The sequence below is a fragment of the Vicugna pacos genome, chromosome 29 (genome assembly GCF_048564905.1).
Source record: "Vicugna pacos chromosome 29, VicPac4, whole genome shotgun sequence".
Lineage (NCBI taxonomy): Eukaryota > Metazoa > Chordata > Mammalia > Artiodactyla > Camelidae > Vicugna > Vicugna pacos.
In genome coordinates, this window is record NC_133015.1 from 1436234 (window position 1) to 1461070 (window position 24837).

At 59.5% G+C, this 24837-nt stretch overlaps 1 protein-coding gene across 1 annotated transcript in view; it reads right to left on the minus strand.

Moving 5' to 3' along the window:
• The window catches only part of LOC116277790 (adhesion G protein-coupled receptor B1-like), a 155173-nt gene that overhangs the window by 42658 nt on the left and 87678 nt on the right, over positions 1–24837 (minus strand). Inside the window, exons 8-10 of the mRNA XM_072951702.1 lie at positions 23701–23719; positions 22929–23616; positions 17327–18025 (exon numbers count right to left, since the gene is read on the minus strand). Coding sequence (XP_072807803.1) covers positions 17327–17850 — 524 coding nt within the window. The 5' untranslated portion in view covers positions 17851–18025; positions 22929–23616; positions 23701–23719. The remainder of the gene's footprint in view (positions 1–17326; positions 18026–22928; positions 23617–23700; positions 23720–24837) is intronic.

Genomic DNA, 24837 nt, shown 5'->3' on the forward strand with positions numbered 1-24837 from the left:
AAGATGCCACTGTTCCCCCTGTGGGCTATGGTCCCCACAAATGGGAGTCCCCTTGGGCTGTTGTCCCCCACACGATCTGGTCCCCTAGGAGCTGTGGCCCTCCCTGCCCTCTGAGGGGCTGGGTCTGCATCGCTGTCTCCCGTGGTCCCGCAGCCTGCATCCCGTGCCTTGAGAGCAGGCCCTCCCAGGACCAGCTGCTTACAAACTCTGGGGGAATAGAACTTTGCCAACTCACGGCACAGGGCATCCCACCACAACAAGCACCTCCTCGACCATCCGGAGACACCGGTGCCCAAGGCGGCCTCAGGGCACAGGCTGCTGAGGCCGTGGTGGCGTCTGCGTCCCCACGCTCAGCAGGCCTGCTCTGGAGACTGGTCCTGACCGGGGGTCCTACCCTCTGGGGGCCAGCAGCTGGGCCAAGTCACCAACCCGCAGCCGAGAGCCCAACAGGCCAGCCCGGAGGCCACCATCCTCCTCATCCTCAGAGCAGGAGTCTGCGGCTGGCCGACCCTGGGGTCAAATCCCAGCTCAACTTCTCACGGTCCAGGCCTGGACACTGTCTCACCTTCCTCTTCCTGTGGAGGAAGGGACCCGGAAACCACCTTTTCTGTCAGCTGAAGGCTGCTGGGAGGGTCAGGAGGGGACAGCACCCTGAGGCCTGTGGGGAGGGGAGCCGGGCTGGCTGGGGCCTGCAGCCTGGCAGGTTCCCAGACAGCACTGGCAGGTCTGCAGAGCACCAGGCTGCCCGCTGCCGGCCACCTCCCGGGAGTACATGAGCCCAGGCTACTGGCTGCCCCCCAGGGCTCCTGCTCTGAGGACTAATTAGCTCATCAGTCTCGCAGAGGAGGAGAGGGCAAGAAGCACTGCCCACTCTGCTGAGGGGTTCAGGCAGGATCTACCCCTGCAGCCTCAAGCCACAGGGGTCACCAGGAGGCCTCCACCCCTGGTCCAGAGAACCAGCTGATTGGCTGGCGGCCCAGGAGGCAGGCAGCTGCTGGGCTCACTCAGAACCTACAGGACGGCAACACAGTCCCCCCGGCCAAGGCCTCTCCCCTATCCAGCGTCCCCTGGGTCTGCAGGCCCTGGTGACCAGAATCAGGGGAACATGCACGGACTCCTGACCTTCAGCACATGGACAGGAAGCTTCTCCTTGCCCCCTCCCCATCTCAATATTAACACCTTTCTGTGCAGTTTGTCATTTAGTATTGGAAATAGTCCACAGCTCAGCTGTGTAGATATAGAAACTGAGGCTCAGAGAGGTGATAGGACTGCCAGACGCCACACAGCAAGACAGTAGGAGGGGAAGAATTCCACTTTTTATATGTCTCACCAACTCACATCCCCTCCACCCCACCAAAGCCTACAACATCTGAGCTGTAAAATCAGGACTGGGAAACCCAGACCTGAAAGGGACCCTCAAGGATGGCCTAGCACCCAGACCAGGTGGAGGGGGGCCTCCCTAAGGCCAATTCCACACCAGGGCAGAGCCCCATCAATGGAGGTTTCCCAGGCCATGTGCAGAGCCTTCCAGGCTTCCCTGGGCTTCAGCCAAGGACTGGCCCCAAGCAGGACATGTGGGCTGTGGTCTCTGACCGGAGAACCCTCACTTGTATCTTAGGCATAACCTGACCTGGCAAAGGTCCTTCCTGCTGCAAGGGACACCTGTTACCATTGCTGCAACACAAGCAGCTCCTTCCTTCCTCGAGCACACAGGGACTGCTCCCACACGTGGGAGACCATTTGCTGCCTCTTGTCTGGACTTCATAAACTTGCAGTGCTCTGGTCATGCATCCAAGCTCCCACTCCTGGGTTCAGACCTGAGGAATCTACGTCAGTGACATCTGCTCCTCCCTACTCCCCAGGTTCAGGGTGACACAAGGAGCTGGGGCATGGGCTCCTCCCAGCATCAGGAGCAGGGAGCCCCACCCTGCATGAGAGGAGGTTGTAAGGGATCTCGGACCCCTCAAATCAGAGCTCCCAGACAAGAGACTGTGCTTTTCCCATCAGACCAAAGTTTACAGGGAGGCCCAGCCACTGCCCACCCGTCTGCAAGCCACCAGTTCCTCACTACAGGCTCCTCCAAACCTGCTCTGGCCAAAGCCCCCATGTCACAAAACCCCCTATGTCACGACACTTCAGGGGTAAATAACCACCTGTCCCTTTTGCTCCACTTCTGAGCTCTTCTTCTGCCCTCAGTCAGCACCCCAGGGCCTGACCGTCGGCTGAGACTCGAGTTTCCTCTGATGCTCCCCAGCCCTCGGATCCCTTGGTCAGTCCTGAATGCAGCAAGCAACCTTCTTCCACCCCCATGCCACGCCCATCCACCCATGCGCTCCCTGGACAGCCGGTCTCCTGATTCCACATCCCCGCATGCCAAGTTGTCCTTGAAAGCGTGCTAGGCCAGTAACTGCTATGGTAAGCTGTCCCTCTGCTAGCTATCTGAGGCCTGCACACCCGCCAGCTGCATACCACCCGTGGGTCTTCCCACCTCTGCCCAGTTCTCCCACTACGTGATGGCCTTATGTTCCTGCTGGCATCCTCCGGTGGGAGTGAGGGACCGGGATCTGGCTTGCTCAGCCCGTTGCCTGAACCCCAGTAGGGGCAGACTGCCCAGCCAACACTTGCTATGGAGGGACAAGTGAGGCCCCGCAGCTGGGCAGCATGGCCCCTTTCTGCCCCTGCAACCTAGTGGCAACCTCCAGGACCCCTCCCTCCTTCCTCCCTCTCATACCCATAGACACATCAGCAACGAGCCGTCCTGTCAAAATGCACCGCGACTCTCACTGCTGCTTTCCAATCCATGGTCACCACCCTGGTGGGACCCACTGCCGGCCTCCGCCCTGCCTGCCTCTGCCTGTCCCCAGCTCACTGTCATCATTGGAAATATGTCAGGACACATGCTCTCTCAAAACTTTCCTGCAGCTCCCTCCTCATTCAGAGCAAAGGTCATGCTGCTCTCAGGGACCCCACAGGCCCCAGGGACTGGCCCACCTTCCCTGACCCTCCCCACTTTCCCCCTCGAGTACACCCATCCAGCCACACTCACAAGGGAACCCCAGCTCCCTGCAACCCCACCCTCGGAGACCTGCCTCCTTCCGACTTCAGCCCGTGTGGGGCCACAGCTTTACCCTGGGTCCAAGGTGAGGTCGCCCAGAGAAGACAGCCTGGCTCCTGTCACCAGCTGCCAGAAGGCAGTAGCCTGGCCCCCACCCAGCTCAGAATGCCCCCCCAGGGGACCTCCCCTGGGGCCCTGGTGTGTCAGAGACTGGGAGGAGGCTCAGCCTGCGGCTCCGCTGCCCTCCTGCTAACTGCAGAGCTCCCTGCTGGTCCAGCCCAGCCGAGGCCACTGCTGGCCACTCAGGACCAAAGTGCCTCCCCTGTAAAGAAGGCACACATCTTGGCCCCACGTGCTGTTCAGGGACACAACAGGGATACAGGGCTCAGCACAGGGCCCGGCACGCTCATGGGAGATCAGGGGACAGTAATGCAGGCTGTGTGTGCAGAGTGCAGCCTACCTGCCTGCCCACTGAGCCTGGGCCTTCTCGGCATTCAGGATGCCTCCTGCAGGCCTGCGAAGCAGGGGTTATTTTAGGACTGTGTGCATCAGGGTCCCCTGGGGTTTCATGGGCTAATTCATACTGGAGTGGGAAGGACTCCTATCTGTCCTCCCACACAGCACAAGGAAGCCAAAGTGGGCCAGCTAGCCCCGCTGAGGGAACAGGGAGTGGGCAAGGTGTCTCTCTAGGCACAGGCTTCTAGGAGCCCCTCAAAACTCCTCAGCTGGGCCTTTGGGCTCCCGAAATCACCCATGCCAGCTACAAGCCCCGCTAAATCGCGCTTCACATCTCCACAGTGCCAACCGCCCACCTCTGCCTATCGACTTCCAACCCACAGACCAAGGCTTGTGCTGGGTTGCCTCCTCCACGGAACCCACCTGGAGAAGCTGGGAGTTCTGAGCACTGCACCTGGCTCCTCCAACAGCTCCTGCCCGGCTGCTGGGCTGGGCTCCCTGCCTGGGGCCCACCTCCCACAGCAGCTGGAGCTCCTCAGGGCTCTCAGGTCCCTCCTGCAGCCCTGGCGGCCCCGCCCCCACACAGGACAGCTGGGATGGAGCCACTTGGGATTCAGAACACAGGGGCCCTCTCCTGCCTCCAGGCCTTCATCTTGGCCGTTCCCTCTGAGCACATCCCCTTCTGTCCCCTGACTGACTCAGCATCATGCTTCAGGGCTCTCCCGAGGCCCTGCCATCTCCTGGAAGCCTCCTCTATCCCCCACTCTGTGCCCAGCTCCCCTCTGACCACTAGTCTGTGAGAACTCCCCTCCCCGGGCAGGCCCATGTCTGCTTCCCCAGATCAGGGCCATGTTCTCTCTGTAGATGGCTGGGGGCTATGCTTGTGAACCAAGGGGACCCTGGGGGGTGGAAATCTGCCTGACTTCGGTCTTGCTGAGTGAGCTGCTGGGTGAGAGCCATGCACCCTCATGCCTGTGTTCCTGCCCATGGGGGCGGGCTCTCCAGGCACTGACAATCTCTAAGGCTCAATGAGCATCCACAGGTCTGTGATCAGGGCAAGGATTCTCATGTAGCCCAGGATGCCAATCTCCTGGCTCCCACCTGGTGCCTGCCACGCTCTGAGTCAGAGCTTCCAGCCACAGGCCTGCTCCAAGGCTGGAAACCTGGCCATCCTCGGGGTCTGGTGGCTCTTCACCTGACCCACCCCACCCACTTGGATAGGTCCACAGAGGCCCAACGCAGCCTGCCAAGTAGAGCAGGGCCCCTGCAGAAGTGGGGCACCACAGCTCCCCATTCCTGCAAGCAAATGGGCTGCAGTGGGGGAGCCAGGGTCCCGATAACACCAGGGCACCTGCTGACTATGCCCAGCTGAGTGGCTTGCACCCCTGCCTGGCCCTTTCCCCTCACTCAGACCTTCACCTGGTGCACGTCTGGCCCACCTCTGTCGGGCCTGCCACCTACTCATGCCAGCTGTCGGGCCTCAACACCCACACCCCATCACACTCCAACCACTGGCGCAGCTCGACCTCAAGCCGATAGGTCACTCAGCAAGTGCATCCCTGGCCTGCCTGGTCAGGCTCCATGCTGGGTGCTGGGCACCTGCACAGGTGCCAGTAGATCCCAAACCTCCCCACCCATGCCAGCTCAGCTCTGTCTCCTCCAAGACACCTTCCCAGACTGCGAGACCCCATGAGCTCTCCCCTCTGACTTCCCACCCAGCCCCCTCACCTACTTGGCCTCATTAACTGCCCGGGGTGTGTCCTGGTTCCCATGAGGAGGCGCCTTCACACTGTAACAGAGAACAAATCTGACTCCATATAGGGACTACTCCTTCAGTTTTAACTACTGTGTCTTGTTTTCCAGGCTTAGCCTTGCTTGTTCATGTTTCCTGAAACAATGTTGCCTTTAGCTTGAAATAGACAGGAGAGCCTATTCTCAGAGCTCTGACCTTTAAGGATGTCAGTACTTCTGCACTGATGTAGAGATGGCAAGTTGCAAAATAGAGAATAAACTTTCTTTTGTTGGAGATTTAAAGGAACACCAAGGCCTGACCCACATGGACGGCTGCAAGAACAAAGCATTCCTACAGCAAGAAGTTTGCAACAATGAACCCTACCCACTCGTGCTCTCTTCTCTCTTTTTTTTTTTTTTGTATAAAATGAGCCTGTATTCTGACTTGAGCAGGATGGTTCTCCAAGACACTGCTCTGCCATCCTCTCGGTCAGCTGGCTTTTCGAATAGTCACTATTCTTTGCCCCAAAACCTCGTATCCCACTTCACTGCCCGTCAGGCAACGAGCAGAACGAGTTTCGACTCTGTAACAATTTCCCCGAAACTGCTGAGATGACCCCCCAACACCACCTTAACTGTCACCACAGCCTCCACCATCACGGCTCTCACTGAAACCACCACCAGCGCCACCACCACCACCGTTACCATGGCGAGCACCCCACAGCTGCCCTGCACAACCCCCAACTGGGCAGGCATCCTCCCAGAGCTGCCCTGCACTGTTCCCCAGACTGTCCAGCAGATCCCATTAGCTCAGGGCTATCCACACTCACTGCCTACGCTGACTGCCAGGCCCACCCCTGACACTCAAGTCACTTGTGAACACCCCACTCAGGACTGCACGCCCCCATGACTGACACGGGGCCCACAGGGGTCGGAAAACACAGGGACCAGACGCAGCCAGACGCAGCCCTGCAGGAGACTCCTGTGCCCTGAACTCCACCCAGGAAAGCTCCCCACACCCAGATGCCACCTGCTCCTGCCAAACCAGTGTATCCCGACCCTCACGCACGTGTCTGTGCTGGTCCCACCACACAGGACGCCGCCCCAGCCCTGTACACACCAGGGCCACCACTGGCCCGGCAGCAGCCAACAGTGCCCTTTAGCCAGCACGGGAGAAATCGGGCTGGGAACTGGCAGCCTCTGACAGTGAGCTGGACACCCTTCCACTTGCCCTCCTTGGCCTGCCCCTAACTGCACTCTCCAAGGAAACAAGGGACAGGGACGGGGCAAGGCTGTTAAAGGGACCAGGACATGCACTTGGGTGAGGACCCCAGGGACGGGGCTGGGCCTGGGTCCTGAGCATCCCCCAGGACAGCTGCATCCAACAGGGCTGGGGTCTGCCCAGGCAGGGAGAGAGCACAGACTGGCATGACCCACGCGGCCACCCTGAGCCTGTCAATGGCACTGCGTGTCCCAGTCTCCTCAGCCAGGTGGCTCTAAAGGTGCCTGGAGTGGAGTCAGGTTTTGAGAAAGTACCCAACAGACTGTGCGGGAAGGTCACACCCTCCACCAGCCAGTCCTAGTGTCTGCTCTGCCAGCTCAGTGAGGGTGCCAAGTGCCACTAATTAGGGAAAACCCGACCCAACAGAACAGGAGCCACTTGAAGGACTTCTCAGAGTTACAGTTGCCGAGCACATCGATCCAGGAGAACAAGACACAGTGGGTATGGAACTGTGTCCTTCCTGGAGCTGACGTGGGATTAGCGTCAGGCAGAACACCTTCTGAAACACTAGCATAGCAGGAGGAGCACCGTGCAGGGTGTCTGGCCCAGGCATGGCCTGTACGACGTCCCTACGCTGGGCCTCACCTCCACCGTTTTCAAGTGATGGCACAGCAGGTGATTTCGACGGATCTTGCCAGCTCTCACTTTTGTACTCTATGTAACTCTGGGTTATTTTGTTTTTAAATGGAAACTGCACAACACATGCAGCCGCCATGAGTGAAAGACCCAGCGAGCTGTCCGATCAGAACCACAGGAATGAACTCCCTGCATGCGCTCCTGGCCCTCCTTAACAGCGGCACTAGTCCATCCTTCCTGGGGCCGTCCTCCACTCACCCACCCAAACATCTGGGAATTCTGCAAAGATCCCCCTTTCCCTTCCTAATGGCCCTACTCCCAGGGCCCTCACTGCCATCGGCCAAGCTGGTGAAGCGGTGTTGGGGGAACGGGACGTCAGCCCTGTTGGGAGAAGTCACTCATGTGTACATGTTGAGCCCGTGTGTGTAAGTGTGTGTGTACAACTGGTCATCAGACAGGCAGGGGTATTGTGCTGTGGGTGGAAACCTCTGACTCAGACTTTCCAAGACGAGCATGTCACACGGCTGACAGTTGCACATGGCTGGAAGAGGGGGCGGCCGTCTAAGCACATAACACACGCATACTTACACACAAAAGCGCACAAGGGACTCCAGGTAAGACACGGGGTCAGGGCTCAATGTGTGGCCAGTGGCCAGGTCCAGGGCTCAGTCTGAGTCTGGAATCTAGGCTCCATCAGTGACCAGGGACAGGGTCATGCATCACAGTCATGGATCAAAAGATCAACTACTGCTCAGATGATAGTCACATCACTGATGCCTCTCAGACCCCTGTGGTCCCTACACACACACAAAATTCGGGAGACACCTGAGACCCTTTCTCATACAAACACACACAAACACAGGCCCACGATAGCACAGAATCAACCTCTGGGCTCACTGGTGGACAGACCTCAGGAATCCTGTCCCTGGTACCCACTTTAGAAAACGGTTGGTTTCTCTAAGTCTGTTTATGTGAGGAAAGGCCCACCTTGGGCACAGAAGGAGGTTTTCTGTCCAGCAAAGAGCAGAACAAAGGGGAAAGACTTGGGGAAGGGCAGAGACAGCCCCCGCCCTCACGACCCCTACCCGATGGCCTGGGTGTCCCAAAGGAGACCCTGGGCAGCCTCGGGGACAACTGATGTCAGGTGTCAACTGCCAAAACACGGGCACAGACTGTGACCCAGAACCAGGCACACTTGCACGCACACACAGCGGCGATGACCCTAGGGGACTGCCACAACCCTGTCACCCAACAGAAGCCACGGGGCAGGACAGGACACCTGCTCCACCGCATGGTGCAGAATCAAAATGAGGGAAAATATGGTCATACACGCAGACAAAAGGCCAGACCATCCAGCAACCTCGGTTTTTTTCACTTTACTTCCGTGGACTTGCAATACGCTACCCAGACATGTACTGTTCTATAAACAAAACATGGCAGGGGGGGCAGCAACCACAGCTGGGAACAAACAGCCCCCACGAGGGGGAGGAGCCCTGGGGGCACAGGGACCCACAATACACTTGGTTTACAAAAAACAAAAACAGAGTCTCAGAGAGGGCCACTTCCTGAATGTGGCACAGCAAACACAAGTCCAAACCTGCATCCACTCTTCAAAGAGGGGCAAAGGAAATCAACCCTTTGATGTACGAAGCCCCTTCTGGGAGCCCACTCTGCCTTTTCCACACCCCCCATCATTCCACAGGGCAGCACGGGATTAAGACCACCACGTTCAAAGTCGACTTCCCACTTAGTGGTCCTGCAAGCCCGTGGCTAGTGTGTTAACTTCTCTGTGCCTCAGTTTCCCACATGTCAATGGGTGGCTCCGTGAGGCATCACACTAAAGGGCTTCAACCAGGCGCTGGCTCCTGCTGAACTCTCAGGACACGGTGGTCCTGAGCCCCCGCCCCCACCCACCTGTACAGCCTCGGCTTCAGAGCACGGTCTGCCTGGGCATGGTCTGCACTGTGTGTCCTGCACTGACAGCTGCTTGGACCGGCATCTCAAGGACAGGAGTCCCCCACGACACCCAGCCCTCAGTCCTCACCTGTGGCATTGTGAGGACACCGGACTGCGACCACCTCTCTGGCCAGTATCTCCTTCCAGAGCACAGCACCGAAGCTGTCCTCATCACAGATCTCACAGGGCTCTGCCAGGGGGCCAGGGACATGAGTCGGGGTGGGTACAGGAAGAGGGGTGGGGAGCTGGCAGCAGGGCCAGGAAGGCCAAGACCCCTCCAAGAAATCCACCGTCACAAGGCGGAGTCATTTCCTAGGAGAGCTGAGCCCCAAGCCCACCCAGTCTTTCAGGACACACCTCCCCAGAATCCACCAATGGGGTGGGGGGGACCCTCACTGGGACACCGCCGGATGCTGCAATGCTCGTGCTCGTCTTGGGGGCTCTGGCTAGCTGCTTCCCCAAAGGGCCCCAAGCAGGCACGCTCCCACTGCCGTGTGCCACCACCACATGTGACACTGTGTCTGGACACCCCCGACGCCCAGGCTGCCACTTTACATCCACTGCTGATGCCACCATGCACAAAGGACCAGAGATGCGGACAAGGAAGATGCAGGTACAGGAGCCACAGGGATGCAGACACAAGGACGAAGACGCAGGAAGCCATGAGAAGAAACTGACACCCCGAGAGTGGGAGCCAAGCTCACCTCAATACAGGATAAAACAAATGCCTCACATGCACCTGTCCCCTCACCATCACCCCACTGCTCCCAGCATCCCCAAGGACACTGCAAGGTCCTACAATCAGCCCCCACCGGGTCTCACCCCCACCTCGTGTTTCAAGCCCACCAGGTCCCCCACGCACAGGTCCCTTGGCACGGCCCTGACCTGGGCACTGCCGCAGGAAGCAGTCTCGAGTTTCCACCCAGTGGCCCTGGCACTCGGCGCCCCTGTATGAAGGCCCGTTGCACTCCCGTGTGCCCTGCAGCCAGCCCAGGGAGCAGCTGGCAGAGTACAAGATACAACTTGTTTTTCAGGGGATGATCCCTCCCAAGCAGGGATCTGGGACACAGCAGCCTGGCAGTCAGGAGGCGAGTGTGGGCCTAGACGGGATTAGTAATGAGGTGTGACACAGAGGCCGGCCAGGCAGGGAGGGGCAGAGATGTCAGAGAAGTTGGGGTCCGGTGCCCACCCACTTCCCCCTGGAGGCTCGGTGCCCTCCAGCTCTGTCTACAGGCTGGGCCAGGGTCTGCACTGGCATTGCAACCAGATTCCCAGTGTGGGGGCTGATAACAAAGCTGCAGCCCCAGCTAGGTCTAGAGTGAATGAGTGAATGAATGAACGAATGAAAGGCACCCCGACCCACCCCAGCACTGCCTTACACAACAGCGTGATGGGGTAATAGGGTTGAGGATGGTGCTCAGGCACTATTTCCTGGGCACTGGTCCTCACACCCTGCTATCCTCTCCCCATGGTCCTTGGTCCAGGTTCCTCTGCGCCTCAGTCTCCTCATCCTGCTCCTCCCCCAGCCATGACCTGTGTGCTCTTTCTCCCATGCCCTCCAGGGACAGCAGGAGTGATCAAGGTCTCACAGTTGCTGGCTGAGCACCAGGCTGAGCCTCCCGCAAACCCAGCAGACTGGCTGCTGAGGGCCTCCAGGCCCCTCCGACCACCCTCCTTCAGCCCTCTCCTGGGTCTTATCAATTCTGGCCCTGTCCCCCCAGCAGTCATGACCTCATGCCCCCGAAGACCTGAGCCCCTTAGTAGCCCCAGTACCACCGAGGACAAGATAAGGGACAGCCCCTAAACACTAGGGAGCCATCTAGGAGTGAGGAGTAGAGAGGCCTCACATCTGAGGCCTGCACTCCCTCCAGTCTATGCTGATGGGCTCGGGAAGAGGCTGCTTTACACAGGCTTTCTGTCCAAAGGCCACACTTAAGGTTCCCAGATCACTACCTCTGCGAAGAACCCTGGTACCACTATCCTATAATATTCTCAGGGTGGCCCTGAGGCCCCCACCCTCCCAGCAAAGCAGGGTCAGAGCGATCTCAACAAGGGCACGCAGTCTCACCATGCACCTACTGTGGGCCAGGTTCAGGCCGGGCCGGGCACCCTGCATGTGCTGACACGGCACCCACATACCAGGGACGAAGGAGATGGCACTGCCAAGGCCCAGCTCTGGGACCCACGCTAAACCTGGGCCACTGCCCCACGCCACCTACTCCCCCGGGGCTGGAGCAGGGGAGCCGGGCTGCCTGAGGGCAAGTCACACCTGGCCTGGCAAGAGGGTTCCGATGCCTCTTGGAGCCTGGCTTCTGGGAGCAGAAGAGGCCCGGGAGCAGACTCACCTCCTGGGGTGAGAATGAGGACTGCGCAGACCCCAGAGGGTGGGCTCTGGAGCCGAAGGGCTAGGTTCACGTGGTGGGCCTGTAAAGTACATCCCACCCTGGCCTAACACCCCACATCTGAGGAAGGACTGATGCCCGAAATGGTGGGATGTGACAGGTGTGGGCACGCTGCTGGGATCAGAGTTGATCCCAGGGAACCCACTTTGATGGGCAGCAGGTTCAGTGTCCAGGTGCTCTGTTCTGGGGAGGGCAGCTGGAAAGGTGCAGAGTCCCCTCCCAGCGGTCCCCGTGCCTGTGCTGGGACCTCACTGTCAAGGGAGGCCTGATAAATTAACTGCAGGCTAGGAAGGGACACCCCTAATTCCCCCTATTGGGAAGGTACGGCTCCTTCTTCCTGCTGAGTGATGTACCAACCGAGAATTCCACACCCTCCACGCCCTTGCAGAAACTTCTCCTCTCCTCTCACAGAGCCCACCCTCCCACGGGTCCCACTTTCCCCTGAACCCAGAGGCAGAGCCCCTCTGCCAGACAAGGGATGGGTAGGAGGGGTGGCTCCAACCTTACTGCGGTGGGCGTGCAGTGTGCTTGACCTCCGAGCTGTGCAGCAGAGGCCCAGGGAGGACTTGCCTGGGAGGGCCACAGGGCAGGGACAGGGCTGAGTTCTGCATGTACCGTGACTCTGGGGGGCCGAGGGGTATGGTTCTGAGCCCCATCCTTGGTCTGGGCACGATGCTTTATGATCCCACAAGGGAGGCGCCTCTCTGCTCTCATTGTTCAGATGGGAAGACGTGAGCCTGCCCACGTGAAGCGACGCCCTGCTTCCCTCATGGATGAGGAGGCCGAGTTGGACTGGGCCCCACGCTCTTCAAGGAAGGTTGCTCCCATCAAGGTTGGCTCTCTGGGGAGCATCCTGGGCAAGGGAGTCCTGACTCTACCCTGCCCCTGCTCTGTGCTGGTCACCTCAGTACATAGAAGCCTTGAGTCTCAGTCCACCCAGGAACCAAATGTTCACCCCACCTACAGCAGAGACAACTAAGGCTCAAAGCGGCATGCTCCAGACAGCCAGGAGGGTCTGCCCTGGAGACGGCATCAAGGCACAAGTCTCAGAAGAGAGGGGAAGCCAGGGTCTCAAGGATACTTCACAAATAGGACTTCACTCTGAACTGGGAATGTTGTGGAAGGACCCAGAGGGCCAGGGCAGAGGAGATGGGAAGCAGACCAGGGCCCAGGGGAAGGCGGGGAGCCCCAGGAATGCCTCCATGCCCTCGGGACAGGGCAGGGGAGCGGCTCTGAAGATATGACAGCCGAGGCTGCCCAGGGGGCCTTCATCACTACCACTTTGCTGGGTGACATCAACAACCCCATGACCACGCCCACTTGGCAGATGCAGACAGACACACCAAGTTATCCACCAGGCTGACAAGAAGAGGAGCTGGGATCAAATCCAGGATCAGATTCCAAGTGCTCCGCTCGCTGGCCCCCAGACTAAGGCTGCCTGCCAAAACTGACCACAGGGCCCCTGCCTGGCACTCTACACCTCAGTGGTCTCCCCTGCTCTCCCATCCCATCCTGTCATGCTGAGACAAAGGGACAGAGGCCTGGGGTCCAGGAGACAGGACTGGTAGCAGGGCCAGGGTGGGTACGTCCGGCCCATCCCCCTTTGCTGCCACAGCCCAGGTGTCAAGTGGAAGCCTGACTCACGTGGAAACTGGCAGTGGGTGGGAGAGAGAGGATGCCACCTAGTTTCCATGGCAACTGCTGCAGAGTTGAGTCTTTCAGGATAAACTCAGGTTAGGCCGCAGCTGCTACAACACCCATTATCTCAGGGCTGGTTACCTCGCTGACCCAGGTGGTGAGAATGTGGTGGGAGGAGGGGGCGGAGAGGAGGGGTCAGATCAGGAGAGGCCAGGCAGGGGGCCACGGCCGGCTCAGAGGACAGACTGCCCCCCAGGCCTAGACATGACCCTGGTCACACACTGAGCCATGAATTTCACCACACACTGACCTCTCATCCTGGACACACGGTGCCTGGCCCTCAACACAGACAAGTCCTGTTCCTGCTCACAGACCACCGCCTGACCTTGCCCACACTCCCAGCAAGGAGGGACACTCAGCAAGTGGTGGCTGCTATTTGTTATCATCGTTCCATCTTTAACATGCGTCCCACTCACAGCTGCAAGCTGACAAACGTCATTCAGAGTAATGCATCCACAATGAGGGATGGTTCGCAAGGAATCCTGGAGCCCACAGGGCTGGGCAGAGGCTCTCAGGAACCCTTTGCTGGGTGGCCTATGGGGGGGCAGCAGGAGAGTGGTCAAGGCTGGGGGGTGGGCTGCCCCTCCAGGACTAGAAGAAAGCAGCCATTCTTCCCTGGCTCAACGCCCCCTCTGTCTGGAAGCCTCACTTCCATCTCATTACCTGACAAATAGAGCGAATTAATGGTGGCCAGGCAGCCTTGGCCACCCAGCAGACAGGGCACATGGTAGGAGGGATCCCAGCTTCCTTCCCACCCTGGCGCCCCAGCCTGGAAGCTGTGACATCCCTGGTCCCTGTGGCCCCAGTGAGCCTGGATGAGGACCCTGGGAGAGGCCCTCATCCTGCTAGGCCTTCCTGCTTCCTGGGCAGAGCTCTCCCCAGCCCAGCAGGTGGGGCAGCAGAGGCACTGGGTCATCCCCTGTCCATTCCTGCCCTGTCCTCACTCACCAGGCCAGTTCCCCAGGCATCCAGGACGTGCTCCACTTCCTCTGGGGCATGGGAGTTCCTCCTCAGTCCATTACATGGATGTGCAAATGAGGACCACAAAGGGATAGGACAGCTCTCTGAATTCCCCCACCCCAGCCCCCATGGGTCCTGACTTGGGCCATCTGTCCAGAGGCAAGGAAACGCAGAGAAAACTACCATCAGAGGGAGAGGGGCAGGGAGCTGAGAGGTTGGGGGAGCGGGAGGGCAGCTGCAGAGGTGCCGCCAGGCAGGGACGGAGGTGGAGGAGAGGGGACACTTGCTCAGGCCCAAGAAACACTTCCCAGCCATATGAGTGCTGTGGCCATGTCACATTTAGACAGGACAGGTGGACACAGGGCTGAAAATGGGCCATGCTTTGGCCTGGGCCTCCTGCTGGCTCCCAGCTGGGCTGGGGATGGAAGGACACATGTGACCCAGCCTCCCCTAACCAGTGTGAGGGGTGAAGCTCCCTAGCAGAGGCTCAGCCAGCAAGATTTGGGGCCAAGCACCTGCCTAGCTCAGCTGTGTGTATTCTGAATGACTTCTGGACCTCTCTGGTCTGTGTGCCACCCCACCCTGACACATATGCATGCATACACACACACACACACACACACACACACACACACACACACACACACACACACACACACACACCCTCCCAGTAGAGTGCTGTGCAGGAGACACCCTTCGTGGGACCACCAGGTGACAAGAGCTGGCTCTGCCTTCTGTCTCCCCCTTGCAATCTGTGTGACCCTGGCTGCTACCTTAACCTCTCTGTGCCTCATTCCAACACATAAGTATTAATCCAGGGCCTCCTGTGTGTCAGGTTTCATCAGCCAGCAGGACAAACTCCTCTGTCCTATTGGGGGGTACAACATGTCAAGACAGAGAATAAGGACACAGGAATTATCCAGTGTTCACAGGTAATGCCATGTGGGACGGGAAAAAGACACAGGGTGCAGTGACAGTGTGGCTCGGGCTGCTGCCACTTCAAGCAGCATGGTCAGGGGCTCAGGATGACCAGGACATGAGCAGCTGAGGGAAGGGGCGGTGTGGGTATATGGGTAAGAGTGTTCCAGCCCAGGGAACAGCCTGTGAAAAGGCCCTGTGCAGGTGGCCACCTCGCTGAGGAGCCATCCCTGGGCTGCTGGGAGGTGTAAACTGGTTGACAGGCGGTGCTTCCCGCACAATGGAGACACTCAGACGCGGCTGTGGTCACCACTACCAAGGTGATATTTACTCTGAAGGTCTCAAAGCATCAAGGCCTTCGGAGTCCCGGGCATGCGCATGGGGGTCTGATCTGTCTCTGGGCCGGGTGACCGTGTCCTGTCCTGCAGTCGAGCTCCCTGCTTCAGAACATGGCAGCCCCAGCGTGCATGCCCTGCAAGCCGTCTTCCCCCAAGGCCCCCAGCCCTGCCACACAGCCTCAACACGCACTTTCTCACAAATGCTGAAATCAGCCAACACACACACTCACACGCAGTAGATGTGGGTACCTCCCATGCTCACACACACACACATACTGACATGCTAGAAGGGGGCAGGCGTGACCATGTGCACACACGTGCCCCATGCACTGCACACATTCACACACACACACCCCTTGTGCACACAACACCTTGGGGGAAGGAGGGGAGTTGCCCCAGCCAAGGTGGCAGTGACCTCTGCCTTGCCCAGACCGAAGATCTGCCCTCAAGCCTCCCACCCTAGCGCTGGGGACCCTGATACATGGATGTAAGATCGGGATTTTCTGATGTTTCCTGGATGCCACACCTGCACCCTCATCCCGGGGATCTCGCCACCTCTTCGCTCCTCTCCTGATCCTCTCCGGGAATTCGCTGCTTCAACACGTTTCTAATCTGAGGTCCTCAGCCTGGGGGCCATCAACAGAAACAGGTCCAGGATAACTGGCTTCCTTTGTAACCCCACTTAGCTTATTTTGTGCCTCCACAGATGCTACTCTGGGGAATCCATCAGTGCCACTGGCTCAGGAGAGGCCAAGGGCCCTGGACCACGTCACCTGGCCCCGTGATGACCTGCTCATAGGAAAGCCCAGCCCAGACTGGTTCCTGCTGCCCTCCCTGCCCTGGCTAAGGCCCCAGCCTCCCGAAACATCCTGGGCTTCCTGCAAAGGGGGGACTCCCATCCAAGTGTCTGCCGGGCTCCCTACCTGCCCTGCGGCCAAGGAGGCCGGTCTGGGGTCCCAGTCCACTGATCACACCCTCCTGCACAGGTGCCCCTCTCACCAAGGAAATCAAACGGCTAAGAAGGTGGCCTGTGCCCCAGCCCCTCCTTGCTGGGACCCGCCCAGCACACTGGTACACCCGCCTTTCCCTCCGGCAGCCACGAGGTTTGCCCGCACCTCTTCCAGAATCTTAAAACACAGAGCCCTGACCAAGTCAGCCCGACTGCAGATGACACGCAGCCCTGACACCAGGCACCCCACACCTGGCACCTGACACCTGCTTCTTGTGTTTGGGTGTTAGCGCCTCCTCCCTCCCCCGACCCAGAAGGCAGCACCAGGACACAAAGGACTTTCCTTGTGCCTCTTCACTGCTCCTCGTCCCTGGCACCAGAACACCTCACAGGAGCTGCAGAACTAGCTGTAGGATAAGGATTTATGCGGCCACAACACATGCAGCCCCAAAACTGCATCTCCTGACCACACATCCCAACAGCCCACTCTCCTCATTTTGCCCTTATGTCCCAGGAGGCCCCTGTAGACCCTGCCACAGGCCACAGCAGCCTACAGCCCCATCAGAATAGTCCTACCTGCAGACTAGAAGGGACCTTCCCCCAGCCGGAAATGAAAAACTCCCTCATTCCGGGAGAAACCAGACCATCCTTCCCTGAACACTCAGCAAGCACCTCCCAGTGTGCTGGCACCACGCCCGGCCCTGGGGGCCACAGGCAAGCACCTTCAGGTCCCTATTCTCACAGTGCAAGTGGCTTCCCCAAGGGTGCCTTCAGGGACGGGTAGCCAGGGCAGACCTGAAAAGGACACCCTCTCACCCCTGCCCTCTGCCCAGAGGGCTGCCCCCTAGGCGTCTCCCCACCGGTGACTCACCTGGAGCACATCCCGGCCCTGTTCTGGGTCAGGCTGGTGAGGCAGTTCTCAGGGCCACCAGCCACCTCGCTGGGGTTATGGTTGCCTATGACCAGGTAGTCAACGGAGTTGCTGCTGTAGTGAGAGGGCCTCACCTGGGGATGAGGTCATCGTCTGGTGGCAGCTGCTGTCCCTTCATCTGCAAGAACTGCTTGCTGGCCTGCAGGAAGGCCAGGGGCCCCGAGGGGTTGTAGAGCCTCAGCACCTCATCACAGCTCTCCAGGCCCAGGTAGCTGGGCGTGGACTCCAGGAAGGATTCCAACTGGTAGATGCAGATGCTGGCAGGGCTGCTGAAGGTGGGCACCTTGGCCACCTTCATGTAGAGCCTGTAATGGCGCGGGTCCAGCTTGCACAGGGTCCAGGTACAGCACGAGGTGTTGGCGGGGAACTCAGAAGCCACCAAGAAGTACCCAAAGAACTCGCCCTGCACCAGCATGGGGCATGGCCCGGTCCCAGGACGAACATTCAGCCTCGAGGCCACACATGGCTGACACCCCAGCAGCAGCAGCAGCAGCAGCAGCAGCAGATCAAAAATCCATAGGGCACCCGGGCCAGCAGCCTGGCCCCTCATCCTAGCTGGAGGGGCCGCCAGGATTCTGCTGGCTGGGCAGCAAGGCATGGGCCAGGACTTGACATGCCAGGGTCCGGCGGCGAGTAGGGCCAGGCTGGACTAGGGACAGGTCACAGGGCTCTGAGCAGAGGCAGGAAGAAGAGAGGGCTTCAGGTGACCAAGGGGGCAGCACTGGCTCATAACATCCGGGGCCCAGATGGCAGCCTGGGGTTGCCAGCAGCGACTGGAAGAGAAAGCAAAAGAGAGGACTGTCAGCCACATGGGGAGGCTGGGACTCACGCATGCTAGGGACGGTGCCCACCCCGAGCTTGGGGCCCTCACACAGGCCTTGCATCTGCTCTCAAGCACCTGCACCTGCTCTATGTAACTGTCTGTCACCTGCCAGTGTGTTCACCTGTAGGAGCAGGAGGAATGTGAAGCCAGGGGCCCGGGCACGTCCTCTCCCACCTAGGCCTGGGTGAGAGTAGTGGGCAGTCCCTGCCAGGGCCGCAGGCCACATGGGCCTCAGCTGTGCCCATCTGGACAGACAGACTGGCATGGGCCCCCTGCTCTGGGTCTGCCTGCAAGCCCCGTGGTGACCATGGGGCCCATTCCCATATCTGGGTCTCTGTGGCCTCTCTGACCTTACCCCTCCCCAACCCCATCTTTCAGGGAAGGATCTGTAAACCCAGCCAGAGGGAATGCAGGACAGGGGAGCAGAGGAGAAAGGTCATTGCAGCCTCCCTGTAGCCTGACTCTCTGAACCTCAGCCCATGTGGCTGCAGACTCTCCTCCCATTTCTGCTTCCTCACATAAAAATTGACCTATTCTTTGGGGAATGAAGGTGGGGTCAGACCCCAGGTCTCTGGCTGTGACTTTGACATCCAGATGCCTTCTCTTGGCCCCCACCCACCCTCTTGCTTGTCACAGGGCCCCTCAGGTACCCTCTTCAGCCTCCCACCTGAGCTCCTAACAAGCAGCTCCCCTCCTACACCCACCATCCAGATTCTCCTGCAGCTACTGGGTCCAGGCTTCTGCCTGGACTGACCCCTGCATCCTGCCTTGGCCAGGTCAGCAAGGCTGCCCTCCCTCCATTTCATGGTGAGGAAACCAAGGCTCAGATGAGGTCACAGTAAGAAGGTAAGAGTATCTACATCTAAACCCCAAAGACTGACCCTAATCTCATGACCCTGGGGTCACCTGCCCTGCACCAGGAGAGGGTGCTGGCTGTGTGCCAACCGCTCACACCCAGGGGAGGGGGGCAGCTCCTGGCCCAGGTGAGCAGGGATGCAGCAGAGCTGTCCTGGCCTCAGGAAGACAGCACCGCCCTTCCTGGACTCACCCCCACATGAACCCTGGGAAGTTCCTTCTGCTTCCAAGCCTCAGTTTTCCTACCCTTCCCAAAGCCCCTGGCCGGCCATCACCCCACACAGCAGCGAGGCAAGCGACCAAGAAGGGAGACTGCAGGCTGTGCCCCAGAGCTGGCCCGGCCTCCTGGTGTTGGCACCTCCGCTCTGCGGACCATGCACACACTGGCCTCCTGCCCACAGGGACTCCTTGCTTCTTGCTGCCTGGGCCCAGCTTGCCGGCGACATAAGGTCGGTTACTGCTCTGCAGTCCTCTCCTGGCGTCCATCCTGACAGGTCTGTAGGCACGGCGAGAGCCGAGCGTGGGCGGCCTCCAGCTCTGAACGAACTAGGCCAGGACGGCTGCACTCGGGCTGCCCCTCTCATGGTTGTGTGGGCTTGGGACCGTCCCTCACCTCCCAGCCTCAGTGTCCCCATCTGCAAGGTGGCAGTGAGGCTTCACACACTCAACACAAGGGTGAGCTGGACCTGCTGGTTTACCCAGAGATGAGGCCGGAGGGGACCCCAGGTGGGGAAAGGCCGGTTGGGGATGCTGGGTCATCAGGGGCGGCCCTGTGGGGGCTCTTCAGTGCCAAATGTTCATTCCTCTGAGGATGCAACTTGCTAACTCATGATGCTGCCCCACCAAGCAGTACTGGGCAAACTTGCACTTGGCCCCTATCACTGGGAATCCCGTTCTTTTGCCTTGCCTCTGGACCATTCTAGGGGCAGTCTTGGTGGTGGGCAGACACCTGCCCTGGTTTCCTCATCAACGTTTGGGGACAGAGACCGGGGACCAAGGTACCAAGGCCAATCACACACCTGGGAGGGTGCCCGCTCAGCCTGACGGCAGGGTGGCAGTGGGACCTGAAATCTCACCTGAGCCTCAGCCCCAGCTGCAGCACACGCTCCGCTGCACTCAACGTGGGACCTAATGTAGCCGCCAGCCCCCAATCCAGGGCCCCAGCCCAGGAACAGACCCTCTCTGATGTCCTGGAGAACCCCAGCAGAAAGCTTCATCACAGTCCAGTGCCTCCCCCAACACCACTCTAAGTGACAGCCGCTTCACTCTGTCCTGTCCTCACTATGCAGGGGTCAAGGCCATTTCAAACTGAGCATTTCCCTCTGAGGGGCCTGTACAGTCTCAGATGACCCAGGGTGGGCCCACACTCTTCCCTCCTCATCCCAGCCCCTGGCAGCCCACCCCACAGCCCTCCTGTCTGGAAAGCAGCTACAGCCTGGAGTGGACGCTCAGATTGTGTGCTGGGGGTGAGAAGGTGGTGGAGGCAGGTGTGGGCAAGGCCGCCTCCACCAAGCTGTGCACTCGCAGGCCTGGAGCGAACAGCAAGGCTCACGGAGGGAGGGGACCACCACTGCGCTCCATCATGTTCCAGGCGCTGGGTCCCCACAGCAGCAATCCTGGGGCACCTGCTACGGCTCCACTTTGCAGATGAGTACATGGGGGCCATACAGAAGCCACCCTTGTGGGGACTCCCAGATCCTGGGAGCCCGAGACAGGATCCAAGCCCAGGTCTGTTGGACAAGTCCCTGCCCTCTGCACGGCCTGGCACTGCCCCAGGACAGGCATAACCGATTTGAAGTCTGCCCCTGTCCCAGGGTCTATGGGAGCTGGACCGACTCGAGGCCCTCCTGACATCCCTGTGGAACAGCCTCATCTGCACAGGCTCACTCCTCTCCTTCAGCCCATGTCGGGGGAGCCAGGCCCACCCCGTCCTGGACAGAGAACAAGAGGTGGCAGTGAGCATTAGAAGCAGGACAGCACCCGAATCAGAACTGCCCCTTGGAAAGCCCGCCCTGGCTGCACAGGGGAGCAGGCCTTCGGGAGGAAGGAAGCAGGGGGAGGATGCTCAGGACACAGAAGAGAGAACCTCTAGCCCCAGCTGGGCTATGGTGCATGGCGGGACCCTGAGGAGGTGGGAGGTACCAGTGCGGAGGGAGTTCAGGTGTAGGTCAGGGCAAAGCCCCGTCAGGCAGCCACGCCCCTAGGACTGAGGCTCTGGATAGAGATTTCAACTGCTCTTGGGGCCAGAAAACAGCCCAGAAGAGCCCACCCGTGAAGTTCTAAAACAAGGTTCCTTGGAGCCGTGGGTCTCCACAGCAGGGACCGTCCTCTAGAACTTGAACCACTCCACGCCCTGGGCATTGGGGCAGGCTCTGCAAGAAAGCGGTCCCACTATGAGGCTGAGCACCATGGAACTGGCCCGCTCCGCCTCTTCTGGCTGGATCTTGGGACAGAACTAGGCAGGGTCCAAGGCGGCCAGCACGGACAGCTCCTGCACCCTCCCACCTGCCAAACCTGCCGGTGCCCTGCATCTCTGCTCCTCAGAAGAGCCCTCCGTACTCTGCTCCATTCACCTCCTCCCCACCTGCCAAGGATCAGTACTACCAGCACGCTGCCCGGGGAGGTGGGGGGAGCTGACCTCCACCTTGCCCAGCCCAAAGATCTGCCCTCCCGGTCTCCCGCCCCAGCACTGGAGGCCCTGAAAGATGGCGGGGTTTTTTGTTGGTTTCCTGGACACCACTCCTGCCCCCTCTTTCCAGGACTCTGCCACCTCTTTCCTCCTCTCCTGATCCTCAGCTTTGGGGCTATGAACAAAATCAGGTCCAGGATAACCAGCTTCCTTTGTAACCCCATGTAGCTTGTTCAGTGCCTCTGCAGATGCTACTTAGTGGAATCCATCAGCCCCACTAGCTCAGGAGGGGCTAAGAGCCCTGGACCTCATCACCTGGCCCCGCGATGACCTGCTGGCATGAAAGCCCAGCCTGGCCCCTGCCGCCCTCCCTGCCCTGGCTGCGGCCCCAGCCTCCCGTGATTCCCTGGGCTTCCTGCAAGGAGAGCTCCCCTCCAAGGGTCTGCAAGGCCCCCCACCTTCCCTGCTGCCATGGAGCCCGGCCCAGTGTCTCAGCGCACTGATCGTGCCCTCCTGTGCGGCTGTCCCTCTCACCAAGGAAACCAAACTACTAAGATGAACTGTGCCTGAACCCTTCCCTGCTGGTTCCAACCCAGCATACAAGCACCCAACGTCTTTGTCGCCGATGCCCACAAGGCTTGCCCGCACCTCTCCCAGGAACATGAACACAGCCCCCTGACCAAATGAGCCCCTAACTAGGGGTGACACACAACCCTAACACCAGGGGCCCCACCTCATCTTATATTTGGCTGTTAGTGCCTCCTCCCTCCCCTGACCCGAAAGGCAGCTCAGGACACAAAGAACTTTCCTTGTGCCTCTCCTCACCACTCCTCGTCCCTGGTACCGGAACACCTCCCAGGAAATCAGTAACTAACCAGCTACTGGGTAAGGATTTATGCAGCCACACCAAGTGCAACCACCAAACTGCATCTCCTGACAACATTTCCCGACAGCCCACGCTCATTTTTTCTCCCACCTCCCAGGAGGCCCCTTGCAGACCCTGGCCACAGACCACAGCAGCCTGCTAACCCATTAGAATCGTCCTACCTGCAAAAGAGGAGGGAACTTCCCCCCGCCAGAAACGAAAAACTCCCTGATCCTGGGAGAAACCAGACCCACCCTTCCCTGAACACTCAGCAAGCACCTCCCAGTGTGCCGGCACCACGCCAGGCCCCTGGGGGCCAGAAGCAAGCACCCCATGTCCTTATCCCCTCAGTGAGCCTGCAATGAACATTTCTCTGTGCAACTGGCTTCCCTGACGGAGCCCTCAAGGACGGGTGGTCAGGGCAGCCCTGCAGTGGAGGCCTTCTCCCCAGTCCCTCTGCCCAGGGTGCTGCCCCCCCCGGATCTCTCCCCAGCTATCACTCACCTGGAGCGCATCCCCGCCACATCCTGGATCACATTGCCGAGGCAGTTCTTAGGGCCACCAGCCACGTCACTGGGGTCACGACCGCCCGTGACCAGGTGTTCCATGGAGAAGTAATCGCTGGAGTGGAAGGAAGTGCTTGCTGGCCTGCAGGAAGGCCAGGGGCCCCGAGGGGTCACAGAGCCTCAGCACCTCGTCACAGCTCTCCAGGCCCACGTGGGTGCGCGTGGAATCCAGGAAGGAGTCAACCTGGCAGATGAGAACGCGGGCTTGGCTGCCTTGGCCACCATCGTGTAGAACATGCAGCAGCACGTGTCCGGGTTGCGTAGGGTCCAGGAGCAGCACGAAGCTTTGGCGGGGAACTCAGCGACCGCCAACAAGAACCCAAGAACTTGCCCTGCACCAGTGCAGTGCACAGCTCGGCCCCACATCTGCCTCCACGGTGACACACACCTCGTGCCCTGGCAGCAGCCGCAGCAGCACACACACCTCGTGCCCTGGCAGCAGTCGCAGCAGCAGTAGCAGAAGGAAGATCCAGAGGAAGCCCGGGGCAGATGCCTAGCCCATCATCCAAGCTTGTGGGCCCGCCAGGGTTTCACAGGCTGGGCGGGCAGGCACGGGCCAGGCCCTGACATACCAAAGTCCAGAGGTGAGTGGGGTCGGGCCAGGCTGGGACCAGGGCGCAGGGGTTCTGAGCGGAAGCAAGGAGAAAGAGAGGGCTCAGGAGACCGAAGAGGGAGCAGTATCTCCTAACATCCAGGGCCCTGACACCGACCTGGGGCTGCCAGCAGAGGCTGCAAGAGAAAGAAGCAGAAAAGGGGACTGTGGTGGGGAGTCTCGGATTCGGGCTGCTGGGGGCAGTTGACAACCCCGGGCTTTGGGCCCTGACACAGGCCTCGATCTTTCTCTCAGGCAACTGCTGTCTGTACCTGTCTGTCTGCCACCTGTCAGTGTGTCCAGGGGAGCAGGGAGCCAGGGGTCCAGGCACATTCTCCCCGATGGGAGCAGTGGGCAGCCCCATCCAGGATCATAGGCCACAGGGTTCTCGGTTGTGCCCAGCTCGACAGACAGACTGGCATGGCCCCCAGGGCTCTGGGCCTGCCTGCAAGCCCCATGGTGGCCATAGAGATCATCCCCACTCTGGGCCTCTCTGACCTCACCCCTCCCCAACCCCGTCTGTCAGGGAAGGATCTGCAAATCCAGCCAGAGGGGATGCAGGAGAGGGGAGCAGAGGAGAAAGGTCATTCCAGCCACCCCCCACCCTCCCTGCAGCCCCACCCTCTCAACCTAAGCCCATGTGGGTGCAGGGAACCCTCTCATCTCTACCTCCTCACAGCAGGAGTGACTGGTTCTATGGGGGATGAGGGTGCGGTCGGACCTCGGTCTCTCGCTATCACTTTGACATCCAATTGCCTCCTCGCTGTCCCCACCCACTCTGCTGCCTGTCATGGCCGCTCAGGTGCCCCCTTGAGCCTCCCACCTGAGCTCCTGCCAGGAAGCTTCTCTTCCTTCGACCCGTCCCACATTCATTTGCACACACATTCATTTTCATTTGGAAACAGAAGAAAAGGAGGAAAGAGGATCCAGGCAACGCCTGTGCTAAGGCTCCTGAGCGGCCATTCAGCCTGTGAGTCCCAGCACAGCAGGACCATCTAACATCAGTGCCTGCAAGTAAGAGTTTGTTTTCTCCTTTTAGCATTTTTATGGTATTCTTTTTTCTACATTTATCACGTTGACTAGAATGTCTGTGAACCTTGATTAATAACAATGATGGACATGTGCCATTCCTGATTTTACTGGAACAAATGGAGAACTACTTTATCACAGCAATGGAGACCATGCACCACGGGGTCAGACTGTTGGCTTTAATCTCAGGTGCTGGCACTTACCAGGTATGGACGCAGACAGGTGA